Consider the following 17509-nt stretch of genomic DNA (forward strand, 5'->3'; position numbering starts at 1 on the left):
ATGCCCCACTTCCGACACCCAGTTTATCATCTTTCTGAGTTCACATTTAACTGGCATGTGTTATGAGTCATTAGGACTGGCTGCCTCGGAACCTGGTTGGCAGGAGGTTTGAAATGCATTATAAACAAAAAGGATGTCATTAAGTATAGGAGCTTTGGAATCGGATGGACCTGGATTCAAATCCAAGCTCTACAACTCGGGGAACCTCCGGCGATCACCTCAGGCACTCCTGCCCCCCTGCTTTCCTCATCTGTAAATGTGGATGATGGGGCCTACTTCCCAGTGAGGGTTAAATGAGCGGAATCCCTATGAAGCAGCAAGCACGGAGCTTGGCTGATGGTAAATGATCGATGTTAATTGTTACAATGATGATTATTATCATTATAGGGACTTTCATTCCAACAAGGCAAAAGGAACGAACTTGGGGAACTCCATACATCCCCAAGGTCAGGTGCAATCCTGGCTCCAGCACCCAGGCTTGACAATCAGAAACAGAAAGGTCACAGTCGCCGTGCTAGGCTGAAGCTGTGAGGGCAAAGAACATGTCAAGACTGTTCATCATTAAATTCTTTTTTTTTTTTTTAAAGATTTTATTTTTCCTTTTTCTCCCCAAAGACCCCCGGTACATAGTTGCGTATTTTTAGTTGTGGGTCCTTCCAGTTGTGGCATGTGGGATGCCGCCTCAGCATGGCTTGATCCGAACTGGCGAAACCCTGGGCCACCGAAGTGGAGGGCGTGAACTTAACCACACGGCCACGGGGCTGGCCCCCTAAATTCTTAAGACCTGCTACAGTGCCAGCACATACTTGGTGTTTGTTGAGTGAATGAATGAATGAATGAGCAGCTGCAAAGAGCCAGGATATGTAGTTGTTTGTGGGCTCTGTGTAGCAAGGGTGTCACAAGGTCCTTGAAGGCCTTCCTGCTGTGGGTTTCAGGGCACGGGGGCGTTCTTCTAGAAGCCTCACAGCAACCCAGGAGTGGGCTGTCTCTCCTCTCACAGATATGAAAACTGAGCTTCGGAGACACTGAGCGATTGGTCCAAAGTCCCCCAGGTAAGGAGTGGTGAGGCCCCCCAGGCCAGCAGGAGAGCCCTTCCCCCACGCCCAACCCCCGCCCCCGCCCTAGCACTCCTGGGCCCTGAGTCCAGTCTTCCCAGAGAAACGAGCTTAGTTCACTGACCGCAAAGACTCAGCTTGGTCCTCAGAAATATTTGGAAAGTTTTATTTAAATGTTTTGTGTTCCCTTTTAACCAACACCAAAAAGAGAAAAAATTTTTTTGCCGTTCCAAACAGGAGAGTCGCTTCAGAGAGCAGCTGGCGTGTATGTTCAGAGCCGGGCCAGCCCGGGCCCCCTGGCGTTGGCCGGCTAGTCCCAGCAGTTGACTTCCTGGGAGCCCTGGACGGCCTTGGGATGAGCGAGTGAGCAAACCCCATCCTGAGGAGAAGGACTTGGTCTCCCCTGCAGGTAGGGACATGAGCATGGTGGGGCCAGGTGGTTCCAGAGGAAAGGAGAGGAGAATGGGAGAGTAAGATCCGGAATGTTCCATGGAAGCTCCAGGGCCTCCAAGTCGGAAGAAATATGTTTGCTGGAAAAATAAGATGCTTTGAGAATTTCTGCAGTCTGTGCTCTCTGCCTGCCCGAGAGAAGCTACCCTGTTGGCCAAAGGAGCAGCGGGGAGGGGCAGAGGCCAGGAGCTGGTCTGGCCCCGGTGGAGGATTCCGGAGCAGACCGAGGCGGGCAGCAGCCTTTGGTTTCCTGGGTCTCCTTTCCGGCAGCTGCAGGGGCTGTGGAGGCCTCTGCATCCCCGCCCCTCGAGGAGTGGGCTGCTGGGCGGTGGGCCGCGCTGGGAGAGGGAAGCTGGCCATCTGTCACGGGCTGGTGGGTGCCCGGGCCCCAGGCCCTCAGAACAGGATGCCCAGGGGGAGCAGGGCCAGCAGGAGCAGCAGGGGGCCTGGGGAGGGGCTGCCCGCCAAGCTGGCAGAGGCGCAGTGGTCTCGGTTGGCACCAATGCAGGCTGCGTAAGCCATCACGTGGGGGATGTAGTTCTGCTCGTGGACGCCGTGCAGCAGGTGCGCCATGGGGCCCTTGGCGAAGACGGCGACGTCCTCCCCACCGTGGGTCTCGTGGCGCAGGGGCACGGCGGACTGCGCCTGGTAGTTGTTGTGAGCTGCGGGCCAGAAGAAACACTTGCTGAGAGCCTGCCAGGGGCCTGGCGCTAGGCGGCAGCTTCCCCGGGCGCCTGCCAGCCTGCCTTGAATGCCCCCAATTTACAGAAGAGGAAACAGTTTCTGTGCAGGGAAGTCATTTTGTGCAAGGCCACAGGATTCAGATCTGAGTCTCTTCTGACACAGAAGCCTGTGATCTCCGCCCCCGGAGGAGAAAGTCAGCCTCATCTGGGCTGATTGGATTAGGAGGGAAGAGGCAACCCAGGAGAGCCTCTTACCACGGCTGCATCATTAGATCCCCAGGGCTACTGGGGACATCAGGAACAAAGGAACATTCAACGACATAGAATTGGATGAACACACTGGGAAGGCTCGGGTGTTGGAATATTATACAGCCAGTAAAAATGACAGTGTAACATAGCAAGCACTACACGTGCCAGGCTCCACGCCAAGCTCATCAGATCCATTTAGTCCTTCAGGCAACCTTGGCAGGTAGAATTCTTTTATGGAAGAAACTGAAGCTCAGAAAGGTGAGGTTACGTGCCCAAGGACACAGAGCTGCTCAAATGTAGAAGGGGATTCCAACAGAGATTGTTCTGACTCAAGTCCTGGCTATTCCGAGACCCCTGACTTTGACCAGAAGCCTACACTCTGTTCCCAGGCCCATCCCCAGGGGGTGCCCTGTCCCTTTTCAGCCCCGGGTCTCGGCAGTCTCACCATAGTCCACCATGGAGACATTCTCTCGCTCACCGCCCACCACCTTGTAGCCAGGCCCGTTGCCATACAGGATGGCAGTGAAGGGCTTCTTGTCCGTGTCGCTCACCATGGGGGCCAGACCTGCACAGGGAGGCATTGGGACAGGGGCCATGTTGGAGGACCAGGAGTACAGTCCCTAGACCCCAGCTTGGCAACCCCTGAATCCCCTTGGAAGGACCCTGAACCACCTCCATGAAGCCACGTTCCAAACCCAGTTTACTTCCAACCAACTATCCCTCAGTTTTTCACTGTGCCCACATCCCTCCCATCTGTCGGTCCGTCCATCCATCCATCCGCCCATGCATTCATGCATGCATGCATCCATCCTCTTCTCTCCCCGTCCATGTACCCATCCTCGCTCTCCTTTTTCTATCCATCTGTTGTCCAGGCAGCCACCCACCCATGCACTCACCTCACTCTCCCCCCTCCTCCTGCACTCCCCACTCATCAGTAACTTCTCCTCCCGACCTCATTCTCGTGGAGTCCCACCCGTGCCAGGCTCTGGGCTTGCTGTCTGTCCCCAGCTACACCTGCTCCCAGACGGGCAGACCCTGCGCGTGCCCCGCTGCCACCCCAACAGAGGCCCACCTACCAAAGATGGAGTTGCCACGGGGAGTGTACCCGCCAAAGGTGAAGACGTGGGAGTGGTCAGCAGTGACGACGGTCAGCGTGTCTTCCTGGGAGGTCATGTCGCCCGCCTGCCCGATTGCCCGGTCCATCTCCACCACCTCATGCAGTGCCTGCTTGGCCTTGCCCTCGTGGTGCCCGTGGTCAATCCTGCCTCCTTGGGACACCAAGGCAAAGGGTCGGGTGAGGAGGAGGGGAAGAAGATCAGGACCCACACCGCCGCCGGACAAACCTTTCTGCGATGGGGAACCACCACGTGCCAAGCACCATCCTCGGCGTTTCATGCAGCCGTTCAGGCTTTATAGCGGCTCAGAGAGGGCAAGTCGCTGGGCCAAGGGCCCACGCAAGGAGAGGCAAAGCCGGGATTTAAAGCCGATCCACCAACTGAAATCTTGTGCTCCCTCCACCACCCCACACTGCCCCCAGCACCGCTTCTTCAGCTGCTTGAAGGAGTCCCGACAGACCTCGGAGCCGTAGGCAGGGGAACAACATGGTAGTCTGAGTGCCTACCAGGTGTCAGGCATAACAAGCTGATGTCTTGTGTCCCCTTTGCAACAATCCTGGGCAGCGGTGGGTACAATCGGCCCCAGGCACAGATGGAGCAACTGAGGCCTCCCGTGGGGTGAATTCAGGGGTGACTCTCTCTCAGGCCCCTGTTTTTCCATCTCCACTTTAAACACATCCCTCTGAGCATAAAGGGTGTTGAAAGCCCTTGGTGCCGGGGCAGTGCCCAGGGTAGGCTTCCAGAGAGGCCTGTCAAAGCCTGAATCCCGTGCACCCCACCCCCAGGGCAAGCGCAGGGGGCCTGGTGTTAAGCCTGGCTTAAAGGTCACAGCTAAGGGTTGCAGGACCTGAGGGAAGGCCTCCCGGCTTCTAACAGTAAGACGTTGCCTGGCGGACACTCCCAGCTCTGAGGGTCCTGAGCCTGGGCGCCTGGGCACCCTCCCTTCCCACTGGCCTGAGCCTCACCACGCTGGCCTGGCAGGCTCGCAGGGTGCGTCCTCCCTTTGTTGTGGCTCTGGGAGCAGTTGGCCTGGCAGGCCCAGTCCTGGCCCGCTCACAAAGAGGACCGCCCCCAGGGAGCTCGTGCTCACCACCACTGGCTCCCGGCTGGGTCTTCGGCATCACAGGCCCGTTCAGGGCCAGGCCGAGACCGCCGTGCTTGAGTGGGAACCCCGGGGTTTGGCAAGAGAGCAGCCAAGCTGGGCTGGCAGCCACTGGCCTCTGGAGGGCGGAGGGGCCTGAGCGCATATGTATGTGTAGTGAGAATGTGTGTGCAAACGTGTGTGTGTGTGTACATGTAGATCTCATGGAAGACAATGGCTGTCAGAATTTTGGAAGTCTCCGGAAACTTCATCACTTCCTCACACTTCCTCTTGTTATTGACTTAGCTCTTATGTAGTCATAATAATGATATTAATAAACACCGAGGATTTATTCTCTCCTGGACCCTGTCCCAAGTACTGTATGTCTCTGAATGCGATGGATGATAATAACCCTCCTAGGACAGGGGGACTATTTTTGGCCTCGTTTCACAGGAACGTACAGGTAGAGGTCATCCCGCCAGGGGATGGCAGCATCAGGACCAGGACCCAAGAGTCTGATTCCAGGGCTCACAACAGCTCAGGGAAACCCTGTGAACATTGGCACACAGCACTGCCGACTCCTGAAGGTTCCGGCTCTCCCAACCTGGGGGACCCCAGGATCCCCAGGGCCTGCTCTGGGCCTTCTCTCGGGGTAAGGACTCGTGGATCTGACCTCGGCCCCACACGTGCCTATAACAGCAGCTGTGTGCTGTACAGCTGCGAGGGCTCCCGCCGGCCAGTGGGCATCGGCAGAGGAGGACGCTGGGCCTGAGTCCTTGAGCCCAGGCAGGCGGCTGCTCAGAGTGCATATGTCTACTGGGGCCTGCTGATTTGTCTCTCGGGAGGAGTCAAGCTGAGGGGGCTGCATGCCCCTCCAGAGCCAGGTCTCAGGGAGGGACCCCAGAAAGACAGAATGCCACCTTCACTCTCAGGAAGACTTCCTGGACCAGTAAGCCTGCCGCAGCGTCCCCATGCCCAGGGGAGAAGAGCTTGTGAGGCTGGGAGCTTCAAACCATCCACAACCCCCCCTCCCCAAAGGAATTTCCCCCACACCCACAAACTGGACGGTTCTCTTTGAGAGCTGGACCGCCCATCCCTGACCCAGGGCTCTGTATCTGGACGTTCCCGGGGAAGCTGCCCTGCGGCCGGGCCTGGGCGCCCACCTTCCACCAGCAGGAAGAAGCCTTCGGGGTTCTTGCTCAGGATCTTGATGGCCATCTCCACCATCTCGGAGAGCGAGGGGTCGGTCACGTTGTTCCTGTTCAGCTCGTACTGCATGTCCCCCGGCTCAAAGAGACCTGAGGAGGACACGAGGAGGGTGTGGATGTCGGGAGCTCAGGACCCTGCCAGGCGGACCCCTCTGCCCGAGGAAGGTGGGGTGTCTCGGGGAACCACATGCAATTTGGGGGTAGAGCTGGGGAGGGAGGTTCATCGGGATGGCTCCAGTGGCGCGAATGCTGCCAGGGGCTGAGGTGGCGCTGCCTCCTTTCGTCTTCAGAGCCACATCATGGGGAGGGGGCCCATGTCCACTTTACAGAGAAGGAGACTGAGGCTCAAGTGGTCAGTAACTCGCTACTTTCAGCTGCTAAGAGGCAGATCTGGGATTTAAATCCACCAGACCAGCCCCAGACTGAAGGGCCCTGGACACGGCACCGTGGCCCTCGGGCAGAGGACTGTCCTGGACTCGATGGGGCAGCTTGGGTGTGTATTTAAAGGCCAGGTTTGAAGGGCACAGTGTCCTGTGCAGTGGAACAGCCAAAGGTTTGGGGTCACTGTCCCTTCTGTTCACTGAGCTGGGTTTTCTGCCTCGTGAAATAAGGAGAGGGATCCATTCCTTGCCTACATCACTAGGTTCTACATGTACCAAGCTGGTGTTTCCAGTCCTGGATTCCTTCCAGAACACCCTGCCCCTTCCCTGAGTGTGTGCGCAGCCAAACAAGAGCTCCAATTACCAGGTGCTCACTCGGTGCTGCGTGTCGTTCTAAGGGCTTTGGAAGCACGTAGGCGCCAGCCTCCAAGATGGCGCCCACGGTCCCTGCCTCCTGGAATCCACACCCTTGTGTGTCTCCTCCCACACCGACTGGCACTAGCCTGTGCATCCAACAGAACACTGCAGAAATGATGGCGTGTGACTTCCAGGCCAGGGCATGAGACACCGCGGCTTCTGCCTTGCCTGCTCTTGGATTTCTGGAGAAGCCAGCCGCCATGTTGTGAGGACCCCCAAGCAGATCTTTGGAGAGATGCATGTGGCAAGGGACCGAGGCCTCCTGCCAATAGCTGCACCAGCTTCGTAGCCATATGACTGAGCCATCTTGGAAGGCACAGTACCAAGACTGCAACCTCATGAGAGACCCAGCTACGCCCTCCCAACTGCCTGACCCAAAGAAACCGTGCGAAGTAATAAATGTTTACTCTTGTTTTAAGATGTTATGTTTTGGGTTAATTTGTTAGGCAGCAACGGATAACTTTTCCAATGCATTAGCTCATTGAATCCTCATGACGACCCTGCGGTAGGCCTTACCATTATCCTGTTTTATAGAAGAGTCTTTATTCTACTTTATAGAAGAGCAATCTCTGAGGCACAGAGAAGAGAAGCCACTTGCCCAAGGTTGCACAGCTCATAGAGGATAACACCAGGATTTGAACACAACACTCCAGCTCTAAGACCTGTCAGCGGAGCTGTCATGCTACATGGGTGCATGCATAGCGCTACACAGCCTGTGTGGAGTGTAGGGTTTGTGCCGTGTGACCCAGGCAAGCAGAGGGCTGTGTGTGTGTGTCCGGGGGACCCTCCAGGCACTCGTCTCTGAGCCCATAATCTCCAAGGACACACCCAGGACCTGGGGCTGTGCTCCTTGGGAAAGGGCTTTGGAGATTTTGCCACCACTTACTGGGTACGACAGCCAGAGGGGAGAGAGGACCCAGATGTCTGCATGGCGGTGCTCAGGGTCTCATTCCACCTAGCCCGGAGCCGCCCCTGGGCCCTGCACCTGCTCCCCACTTTCTGGGGGCAACCCCCAGTCAAGATGAGCAGAGACAACTTGGTTGCCTTCGGTCCTGGCCACACAGCAGAGCTGGCTCCAGGTTCCCCGCCCCACAGCCTGGGATGTTTAAACCCCAGCTCCAGCCAGACTAGTGGCCGCTCTGGGCCACAGCTCTAATCAGCTGTGTGGCATGCCATAGGTCGCTTCCCCTCTCTGAGCTGCTGTTTCCCTTTGTGCTCAATGGAGCTATTCACCTCACACAGCCAACAGATTTCAGGCCTAATTCTATGAACCAGGACCCCTTCCTCACCCGTCCCAGGTCCTGGAGCCTAACAGCAAAGCCCCTAAGCAGGGGGGCAGGCTGGGGCCTCGTCCCCAGGTGCTGGACTCCACTCACCCAAGAGGTAATCCACGGTGTAGGGGTCCAGGGTCAGGAGTTCGGTCCGGTTCCAGATGTAGTGAGAGTGCTAGGAGGAAGGGCCTGGGTCAGCCGGGCAGGGGCCGGGGGAGTTGAAAGGACTGAGCCAGCTGGTTTCAGAGTCTGGGGCATGTATGTTTCCTTCAGTCATTTAACAATCCCCCCCGAGGACCAACCATTCCTGCCCTCAAGAAATGGCAAATAAGTCAGCAATTCTAACCCAGGGGATGAGAATTCTGAGAGACCGGGGGACGCTGTGAGCCCAGAGGCAGGATCAGGGAGGGCTTCCTGGTGGAGGTGATGTCCTAATGGGTCCCTGGAGGACAAGGAGGACTTATCAGCCTGGGGTCAGGGAGTAGAGTTCCAAGCAGAGGGGAGGGATCATGAGGCCAAGAAGAGGAAGGCCCAGGTCATAAGGGGCCTTGAGTGCCCTCCGAGGGGTATGGATTGTGTGTATTCTGGGTCTGTGGAGGGCCACAGAGGAAGCAAAGGCCTAGCTCTGCCCTGGGGACCCCATCTAAGGGGCGATAAAGGAAAAGGCCATAGGAAGAGGGGGGCCAGCTTGCCTGGAGATGGTACCACTCAGGGCCTGGACTGGGGGTCCTGCACTGCCAGGAATCAGCTGTGTGTCCTTAGGAGAGCCCCTTGCCTTCTCTGGGCAATGGCATTGGGATCAGTGGTTTTCAAACTTCAGGGGCTATTGGAGGGAGGCTGAGAAGGCTAAGAAAGTGGGGCTCTGGGCACCCCTCACCGCTTCCCTGAGACGGCCTTCCTGTGTAATCTCAATGACCCTCACATCAACCCTGCAAGGTAGGTACTGTTATCCCCATTTTACAGATGAGGACACTGAGACACACAAACGACATGGCTATTAAGTGGTAAACGTGAAACTGACTCTAGAACTCACTCTATCTTAGACCCCACAGTGATACCCCATCTGGTCCAGTGGTATGGGCTCTCTCCCTCTGGGGTCTAGACTGAGCTCGTGGGTAAGCACCCTGCCTGGGCAAGAAGGATTAAGCTCTGGTTCCACGTTCCAGGGAGAGAAACTGAGGCTGGGAGGCGAGGTGTCTCTCCGGCTTGGGCCAGGAAGGGGCTCTGGCCCAGCTTGAGCTGACTCAGAAGGAATGGAAAAGCTTGCTTCCCAGATGCTCAGCTCCCCCCATCCCCACCCCTGTGGGGGCCGTTCCCCAGCCTCCACCCCCACCTCGCTCTCAGCCCAGCCCCTCCCCGGAGGCCAGTCCTGGAACCCTCTGAAACCCAACCCCAGAGTGACATCAAAGTGGCTGCCAGGCTGCTCCCCACTGTCTTCAGCCTGACTACAGTCATTTCCAGACGCAGCTGCCCCAGGCCAAGCACAGATGTGAAGGGCAGAGCCGCCCCAAGGAGCCAGCCCTCGGGCCTTCCCACGCTGCAGCCTCCCTTCCCAGCACGTGCCCTCGTGGCTCGGCCAGCTCGCTGTGAGGGCTTCCTCAGCCCTGGCTCGCACACTCCCCTGCTGCCTCCCTGCCTGCAAGATCCTCCTCTCCTCAGGGCTTCTCGGCCCCTCCCTTGGCGATCTGTCCCCTCTGGGTTCCCGTAGGTCCCCGGCTTCCTGCCACCCAGGCACACAGTGGTCCACATTTCCCTGACCGTCTGCTTCATCCTTTGGACCTCACACCCAGCCAGGGGCCCTGCACACAGTGGGGGCTTAGTGGACTGAACGTCCATGCAGGCTGTTCCTTTGCACACCTCCTCCCTACTGCCTAGCTCTCTCCAGTGCCCTCCCTTGAAGGAAGGAATTGATTGATCACGTACAATGTGCCATTCACTTATCTGTTAGACCCTTTGAGCCCATTGAGGTAAGAATCATGACCCCATTTTACAGAGAAGAAAACGGATTCACAGAGGGCTCATGCAGCCCCACCCAACTGCAGGCCACCCCTGCAACCCTCGGGTCCCGGACCACAAAGGGCTACCTTGTGCCTGGGTTTGAAGCTCTTCCAGATGTCGATGAGGTTCAGGCCATCCAGTCTCGTGCCCCTGGCCTTCTCGTCCATCTCATACTCCACGTCGGTTCTATTCTTGGGGAACATGTACTTCCGGCCGCCCCCCATGATCACCTGAAGGGGACAGGAGCCATTAGCACCTGGGAGGTTCTGAGACGTCCAGAAGCCTCCGTGGCCCCACCTGGAGAGCTGGGCACCTGTTGGCCCCACGGATGGTGTGGATGCTTCTCGAGCTCAGCAAGTCCTGGGTTCAGACCACGCTGCCCACCCTGAGCCTCCACTTTTCCAGTTGAAGGAGATAAAATCGTGAATCTCTGGGGACTGTGGTTTGGGGCTTCTGGGTAAAATACTGAAGCTACTGATAACCTCCTTTCCCTGGCTTTCAAGAAGGCTCACACATAAGCCCCGCTGTGCGAGAACAATACCATCCATAGAGCGCTCACCGTGCCAGGCACCATGCACTTCGGGTCCACATCTTAGTCAACTTCACACCAAGGCTGCAGGGGAAACTGTGTCCCCATTTTCCAGATAAAGAATTGGGCACAGAAAAGTGATTTCCTTCCCCCAAGGCCACACAGCCAGTAAGGGACAGAGCAAGGACTCGAACCCGAGGCTTCTCTCGCCCGGCCCCAGGGCCCTGCCTCATCCCTCTGTGGAGCGGGGGACGGGGACTCCGAAAGCCTGCGCTCCCCAGTGAGCGGCAGTGCCCGCAGGCGCGGGGCCCCAGCCAGGAGGTCTTCGGGGCAGCCCCGCTGGGACCTGGGCACACAGTGGCCGGTGCTCGTCTGTGCAGTTCCTGCCAGACTAATTTTAGCCACCGTGGCTGGCGTGCGCGGGCGGATGGACGCGGGGTTGTTTGTTTTCCTTGGGAGCCCATGTTTGAAGTCCTGACTATTTTTAAAATGGGGCCAAGAGCATAACAGCCGCCGCCTGCGGTGACCACCACACTGGTGTCCTCCTGTCACCACAGGCGTCAGGCCAGGCTGCCGCCCCTGGCAGACACGACACCTTGGGAGAGCAGAGCCCAGCTACTGCTGACCTCAGGTCCACCGGCCCAGGCCTGGCGTGTGCTCGGTGCCCTTCGCTACCTTCCACCCCATTTCCCTCCTGAGAACCAGGTTCTGTGGGGCGTCCAGGCCGCTGGCCGAGGGGCGCAGGACCAGTCTACAGCATGGGGAACTGCAAAGGGCACGGATTCTAAAGTCAGACTTGGGTCTGAGTCCTGACTCTATCGCTTATTGCCCACGGGCCTGTCACTTAACCTCTCTGAGCCCGTTTCCTTAGATATAAAATGGAACTAACAGCAGCCCCAGGACTGTCACAGGAGGAAAGGCAGCGATGCAGTGTAGTCCCAGCATGAGGGGCAGGGCGGGCTCCGGTGGAAGGTATTGTGCCCGTCAGGAGTAGTGGAGGTCAAAGGGTATCCACGGAGGCCCGGTCCCCACTGCCAGCCCCAGCCAGGAGCTCTGGGGGTGGGGCAGCCAGGGAGAGGAAGAAGGAGAAGGGGACCCCAGGTCACTGGCCCCTTGCCCTGCCCCATTGTTCCCACAGAACCTGACCCCTTGGCGTTTTCCGAGTGGAAAATGAAGCCCCCAATCTTCTTGCCTGGAGCCTCATCATTTCCAGCCTCAGCAGGGACTTCACACGCTCATTAAACTCCCAAATAACAGACTTGCTGTTTGGCTTTGGGGTTTGGGTTTGTGTCTTTCTTTTTTTTAGCAAAAGATATTTATTTTCAGGGCGGACACCAGGATTTTTGTTTCATGTACAGCCTGGGGGCTGGGGGGCTTGGGGGTTCTGGTGTAGGGGTGATGCAGGCGCAGATGGGAGAGGAAGGGACGAGCATGGGAGAGGAGGGAGGGGCAGCCCTCACGTGCGCCCCACCGCCCCGCTCACGCCCCAGCTCATCCCCCAGAGCCCCCTCGGCCCCCTCACCCCCGCCACCGGAGAAGTCTGCCCTAAGTGCCGGGCCCCCCTCGGGTGTTCCTGCCAAGGCTCTGAAGAGCGGCCCCGTAATTACACCCTGAGCTTGTACAACAAATGTTCTCACATCCACGACCTCATCTCGGCCTCCAGCGGCCCTGGGAGGGGGCAGGTGGGACTCTGTTCTTGGTGCACAGGTGGGGAAACTGAGGCTCTGGGAGGGGAAGTGACTTGCCCCAGGACACATGTCAGGCCAGGGTGAAGTCAGGACGGTGGATTGCGTCGGACGCACGTCCACTAGGAGAGATCCACAGGACGCTTTGTCCTGAAAGGGGCGCTCAATCCACTGCTCGGAAAAGGGACATCATGAGCTGGCAGAAGGGCTGGGTGGCACTCGGAAACTGGGGGAGATTGCACAGGGGGCAGAGGGCGGGTCTGGGAGCCAGCGAGTTTGTCTGGTGGGGGTAGACACAGAGGTGTGTGGTAGATGCGACCTGGGGGCTTTCTCTGAGCCTCCCTGAACCCCCATTCTAGGCTCACGGGGTCAAAGTCCCCTTGCTCCTCGCCAGCCCCAGCAGTAGGTAACGAGAGCCTGAAAGAGAAACAAGCCAGCGGTTCTCATGTAAGATAGAGTAGGGACCCACCTGAGCACCAGGTGGACGATGTCTGGGGTGCACAGACACACCTGCACACAGGAACCTCTTCAATATGTCGAAGCTTGTGTTTTGGGGCAGGGACATGTGGCTCATTCATAAATGCTGCCACTTTCTGAGCACTTCCTAGGTGCCAGGCCCCAAGCTACACTCTACAGGGGTTATTTTATTTAGATCTTGCAATGGGCTTATGAGGTAGGTACATTTCACAAAGGGTTGTAAAAGGGAAGGCTCAGAGAGGTTAATTAACTGGCCCAAGGGCACACAGCTAGCCACCAGCAGGACAAGGATTGCAACTCAAGGTTTTTTGTTTATTTTTTGGTGAGGAAGATTGGCCCTGAGCTAACATCTGTTGTCAGTCTTCCTCTTTTTGCTGGAGGCAGACTGTCACTGAGCTAACATCTGTGCCCATCTTCCTCTATTTTGTACGGGGGACACCACCACAGCATGGCTTGATGAGCAGTGTGTGGGTCTGCACCTGGGATTCAAACCTGTGAACCCTGGGCCACCAAAGCGGAGCACGTGAACTCAACCACTACGCAACCGGGCCAGCCCCCCGAACCCAAGTTTTAGAATGAGACCTTGCGCTAACCACTGCCCACACCACCTTTTCTCTGGGCCTGCCGGTGGAGTCCGGAGTCCCACGTCTGTGCACACGGGATTTGCAGGGTAGGCAGTCCCCTCAGATGGACTGTGTCACCCGCTCCTCCCCGTGTTGGGGGCGTGCAGCGCCAGGTCCCACTCTACAGAATAAGCCCTGGGCGCCTGCTTCTTGGGGTGCGGTGGGGGCCGCATCAGGGTTTATGCCCCGGCTCGCCGCAGAAATCCTCCCGGGCCTCCCGGCCCCGACCGCAAATCCCCTAATGGGCTGGGAGCCCTCCCAGGTGTGAGGGGAGCCAGGCCAGCGGCTCTTCCCGGGCCAGCCTGGGCCTGCCACCTCGGGCCCCCAGAGCCCCAGCTCTCAAGCCCGTGCATCCTTGCTCTGGCCGCCCCCCCGCACTCGCCTCGATGTCCTTGATGTTGTGCACGAGCTGGTAGGCAATGTCCTTGCAGCCCTGGCTCAGAGCCTCCGAGGGCATCTCGTTGTCCGAGTACCAGTCCCGGTCGGCAGAGTGGGCGTAGGCGGCGCTGGGGGTGGCGTGGTTCACTCGCGTGGTGGTCACAATGCCCACGGATTTCCCTGGGGTGTGGGAGGGAGGGGTTGGCTTCGTCTGGAGATGGGGGTGTCCAAGCTGTCTTCTCCCTCCTCCTAGCTAAATTCTGGCCTCTGGTCAGTGCCACTGACTGCTTGGGCCTCAGTCTCCCCATCAGTACTAAAGCGGGGGATGGGGGCTTCCAAATATCCTGGCAGCTCAGACGCTCTGCCTCTGTGACCCGCCCCACTCCTGAGGGCCCTGAGCTGTGAGCCCCTGGGCTGGGGCCCTCCCTTCCATCAAGGACACAGCAGAGCCTCACCCATGCAGGACGCCCCCTCGGGGCCCTGCAAGAACACAGGGACCCCTCCTAAGGGCTCTCAGACGGAGCCTGGTTCTGTCACCTGCATCAGCCAGCCTCACACCCTGACTCTAAGTCCCTGGGGGCATTGGCCAGGGCCTCCCAACTCCAAAGAGGCAGGGAGAAGGAGCAGACGTTTCCCAACCTCCCATGGGGCTGGCGCTGGGCTGGGCCCCTTACCATTCTTCACACCAAACCTATGAGGGGGCTATGTTCTCATGCCCATTTTATAGTCAAAGAGACCCTGGAAAATGAGCTTGAACCTGAACCCACATCTAAGTCACCCCCGAACCACTAGCCTTCCCTGTCATGGAGGGGAGTCCATGAACATTTCAGACTCCCGGAACACCAGGGCTGGAAGAGCCCCGCAGGGCATCTTTTTCTACTCTCTCAGCATTACACAGTTGGAACGACTGAGGCCCAGGCAGGTTACAGCACTGGGCCCCATTCCCCACCATGACCCCCACTCACCAGCCTCCTTGGCCCAGTGCAGGATGGAGGTGACCTCGTTCCCCTGAGTCGTGTTGCACTGGGTGCGCTGGGTCGCTGCGCTCACCCCAACAGTGCCCTCATTAGCCTTCACCCCACACAAGTAGGCAGTGGCGGTGCCTGCGCTGTCAGGGACCTGAGCGTTGGTGTTGTATGTCTGCAGGTGGAAAAGGAGGGTCGGGGATGGCCAGGCCTTGGTCCACCCTGCTGCCCCCAAGCCATCCCCACTTGCACCATGGGGCCTGGGGCATGAGGGAGACAGAGAGGCCTCCCGCAGCCTTGGCTGAGCCCTGCTACCCACCGAGGTCCCCCCAGAGCCACAGGAGCGCCCAGCTGCCTGCTTCCCGCCCCTACTCCTTGTGCCCTGGCAGCCAGTGCAGCGGGAAGGGGTGGGAAGGCAACTCGGAGACATATGGAGATATTCCAACAAGGAGTGGGGGCTGGGTCAGCTCGGGCCTCTCTCTGGGTCTGGGGCTGCAGGCGCCAGCAAGGGGAAGGGAGGTGGGTGAGCCCTGGGGATGGGAGAGGGAGGGCAGGTCTTGAAGGAGGCCGGGGGTGGGGGGCTGGGGGAAAGGGAGGGAAAGTGAGGGAGAGACAGGACCTAGAATGGAGAAATAGGGAAGGGGCCCTCCCACGCCCTCCCACGCCCTCCCATGCAGATCTCTGGTAGAAGCCCCGAAACTGTTTGCCTGTCTCCGTTCCCCACCAGCCTCAGAGATCCCTGAAGGCACAGAAAACATTACAATCCCTGCTATTCCGCTAGAAGTGGCCTGAGCCTGACCTGGAGTGTCCAGTGGGTCTTTATCACAGAACATCACTACCACCACCAACTACCACCCCAGTAACAACAGCCACGCTTTCCATCAGTAGTCTAGTTAACTTCCCGAATCATCCTGGGAGAGAACGGAGGCAGCAGAATCGCGTGCAAAAGAGTAGACACTGCATGATCGCATTTATATCAAGTACAAAAGCAGGAACAGCTAATCCATGGTGGGTGGGGAGGGGAATAGGGACTGGAGGGAGCTCGAGGGGACCTCAGGCTGCTGTCATGTTCAGTTTCTGAAACTGGACGCTGGTTATACAGACATGCAGTCTGTGAAAATTCAAGCTGTACGCCAGTGTACTTTTCTCTATATATGTCATCCTTCGATAGATTTTTAAATCAATGAGCTAAAACCTTCCATATAAAGTCCTAGGAAGTAGCTGCTGCTGTCTTCATTTCACAGTGGGGACACGGAGACCTCAGGAGGGCCGAGCACCTTGCCAGCAGCGTGGAGAGATCTAGCGGACGCCTTCCCTCTGCCCATCCCTCCGTGCTGACAAGCTGAGCGGTGGGAGGCTGGGCCCGGTGGGTGCGGGGCCGGAGCTCACCTTGGAGAGGGCCACGAAGGGGAACTTGTCCATCTCCAGCCTGCTCTCCTCCCCAGGGCTGTTGTGGAGCTGGCCCTTGAGGATGCGGGCGGCCGTCACCGTGGAGACGCCCATCCCTGCAGTGGGGGTGGGAGGCCTCAGTCTCTCCGGCTCCCGGCCTCTCCAGTCAGGCCTCTGGGGCACCCATAGCTCTCTAGCTGGATGCCAAAGCGGGCTGGGCAGTGGCCACCAGAGCATGGCTCTACAAATGTGACCCCAGGCGGCCCCTCTCTCCCTTCCCTTCCCAGACCCTCAGGGGACCACCTGGCAGAGCAGATCTCTTAGGTCCACAGCCTGGCCCCCCATCCTCTTCAACATGCCCCCCAGGGCCCTAGCCTCTTCAACACAACCCCCTTCACCTTCACCTGGGCCCCTGGGCCGCTATCTAGGTGCCCCCATGCACCCCCGCCTTGGTCCCCCAGGCCTCACCATCTCCCAGGAACATGATGATATTCTTGGCCACGTTGGTGTTGAGCTTCTGAAGTCTCAGGGCATTTTGTAGGGTCTGCTGAGCTTGAGCTCTCCAGTACTTGGGATCTTTCTCTTTCTCTGTACAGAGAGGCAGAGTTACTCAGCAGGGGGTGGGGGCAGCTTCCCATCCTCAGACATTACAGATACCCCGACTCCTCATGCCTGAGGGCGGAGCTGCCTGGACCTGGGGAGAGAGCCACAGCAGCCCATCTCAGACAGCCCTCATGTAGTTTGTAAACACATACCAGTCCAATCCTCCAAACAAGCCTACGGATCCTGGATTTCTCCCCACATCTCAGACTGAAGAAACCAAGGCTCAGAGATCCCAAGCAACTCCCCCAAGGCCACACAGCTCTGGCAGAGCTGGGCGTCACTCCAAAGCCCACGCTCTTTCCTTCCACCCGGTAGAGAGACATTCTGCTAAGGCAGCAAGTGAATTGTGCTCGCACAATGAGGAGGGCAATGTTTAACCTATTCAAGGGAATAAACGCCTTCCAACTGCAGGACTCCCCGGACGGGCCAGCAATTACAAACTCGGCTCGGCTTATTCATCAAAGTAGGTTCAGCAGGAACCTGACTTAGCGACAGCATTAACAGCAGGGCTGGAAAGCAAGAGTTGCCTTTTGTTTAAGGTGTCAAACTTCTGGGGCAACTCAGGCCCCCGGTGCCTTTCAGGACAGCCGCGGGTAAAGAGCACAGCTCCCTTTTCTCCCACATGCACGGCTTCCAGGCAACTGCCAAGGCTTCACACACAGCAGAAGCTCCCTCACCTCCCAACAGGCTCACAGGGTGGCTACCATTATTTTCCCCACACTGGGAAATGAAGAAACTGAGGGTTGCGAGATCAGAGACGAAGAAGGGCAGGAAACCCTCATGTTTCTCTGGCGGCTCCTGCCTTGGGCAGGCAGCGTGGGGGAGGGGACAGAGGGAAGTGGTTCTCTATCTGAAATCTTGGCCCAACCACATCCCACACCCCTCCCCCAAGAGGCCTCCCCTTGCATCACCCCCACCCCAACTTCCTAGCCCCATACCCTGCCAGCCCCCAG

General features: G+C 58.1%; 1 protein-coding gene across 8 annotated transcripts in view; it reads right to left on the reverse strand.

Annotated features, from left to right (window-relative positions):
* Positions 1–1205: 1205 nt before the first annotated feature.
* Positions 1206–17509, reverse strand: part of ALPL (alkaline phosphatase, biomineralization associated) — an 84586-nt gene continuing 68282 nt past the window's right edge. For all 8 annotated transcript variants that reach the window (XM_070599443.1, XM_008537807.2, XM_008537805.2 and 5 more), the window contains 10 exons: positions 16422–16541; positions 15954–16069; positions 14565–14739; positions 13604–13779; positions 9994–10137; positions 8015–8084; positions 5797–5931; positions 3514–3705; positions 2883–3002; positions 1206–2167 (listed from right to left, as the gene is read on the reverse strand). In XM_070599443.1, coding sequence (XP_070455544.1) covers positions 1902–2167; positions 2883–3002; positions 3514–3705; positions 5797–5931; positions 8015–8084; positions 9994–10137; positions 13604–13779; positions 14565–14739; positions 15954–16069; positions 16422–16541 — 1514 coding nt within the window. In that variant the 3' untranslated portion in view covers positions 1206–1901. The remainder of the gene's footprint in view (positions 2168–2882; positions 3003–3513; positions 3706–5796; positions 5932–8014; positions 8085–9993; positions 10138–13603; positions 13780–14564; positions 14740–15953; positions 16070–16421; positions 16542–17509) is intronic.

The sequence above is a fragment of the Equus przewalskii genome, chromosome 2 (assembly GCF_037783145.1).
Source record: "Equus przewalskii isolate Varuska chromosome 2, EquPr2, whole genome shotgun sequence".
Taxonomy (NCBI): domain Eukaryota; kingdom Metazoa; phylum Chordata; class Mammalia; order Perissodactyla; family Equidae; genus Equus; species Equus przewalskii.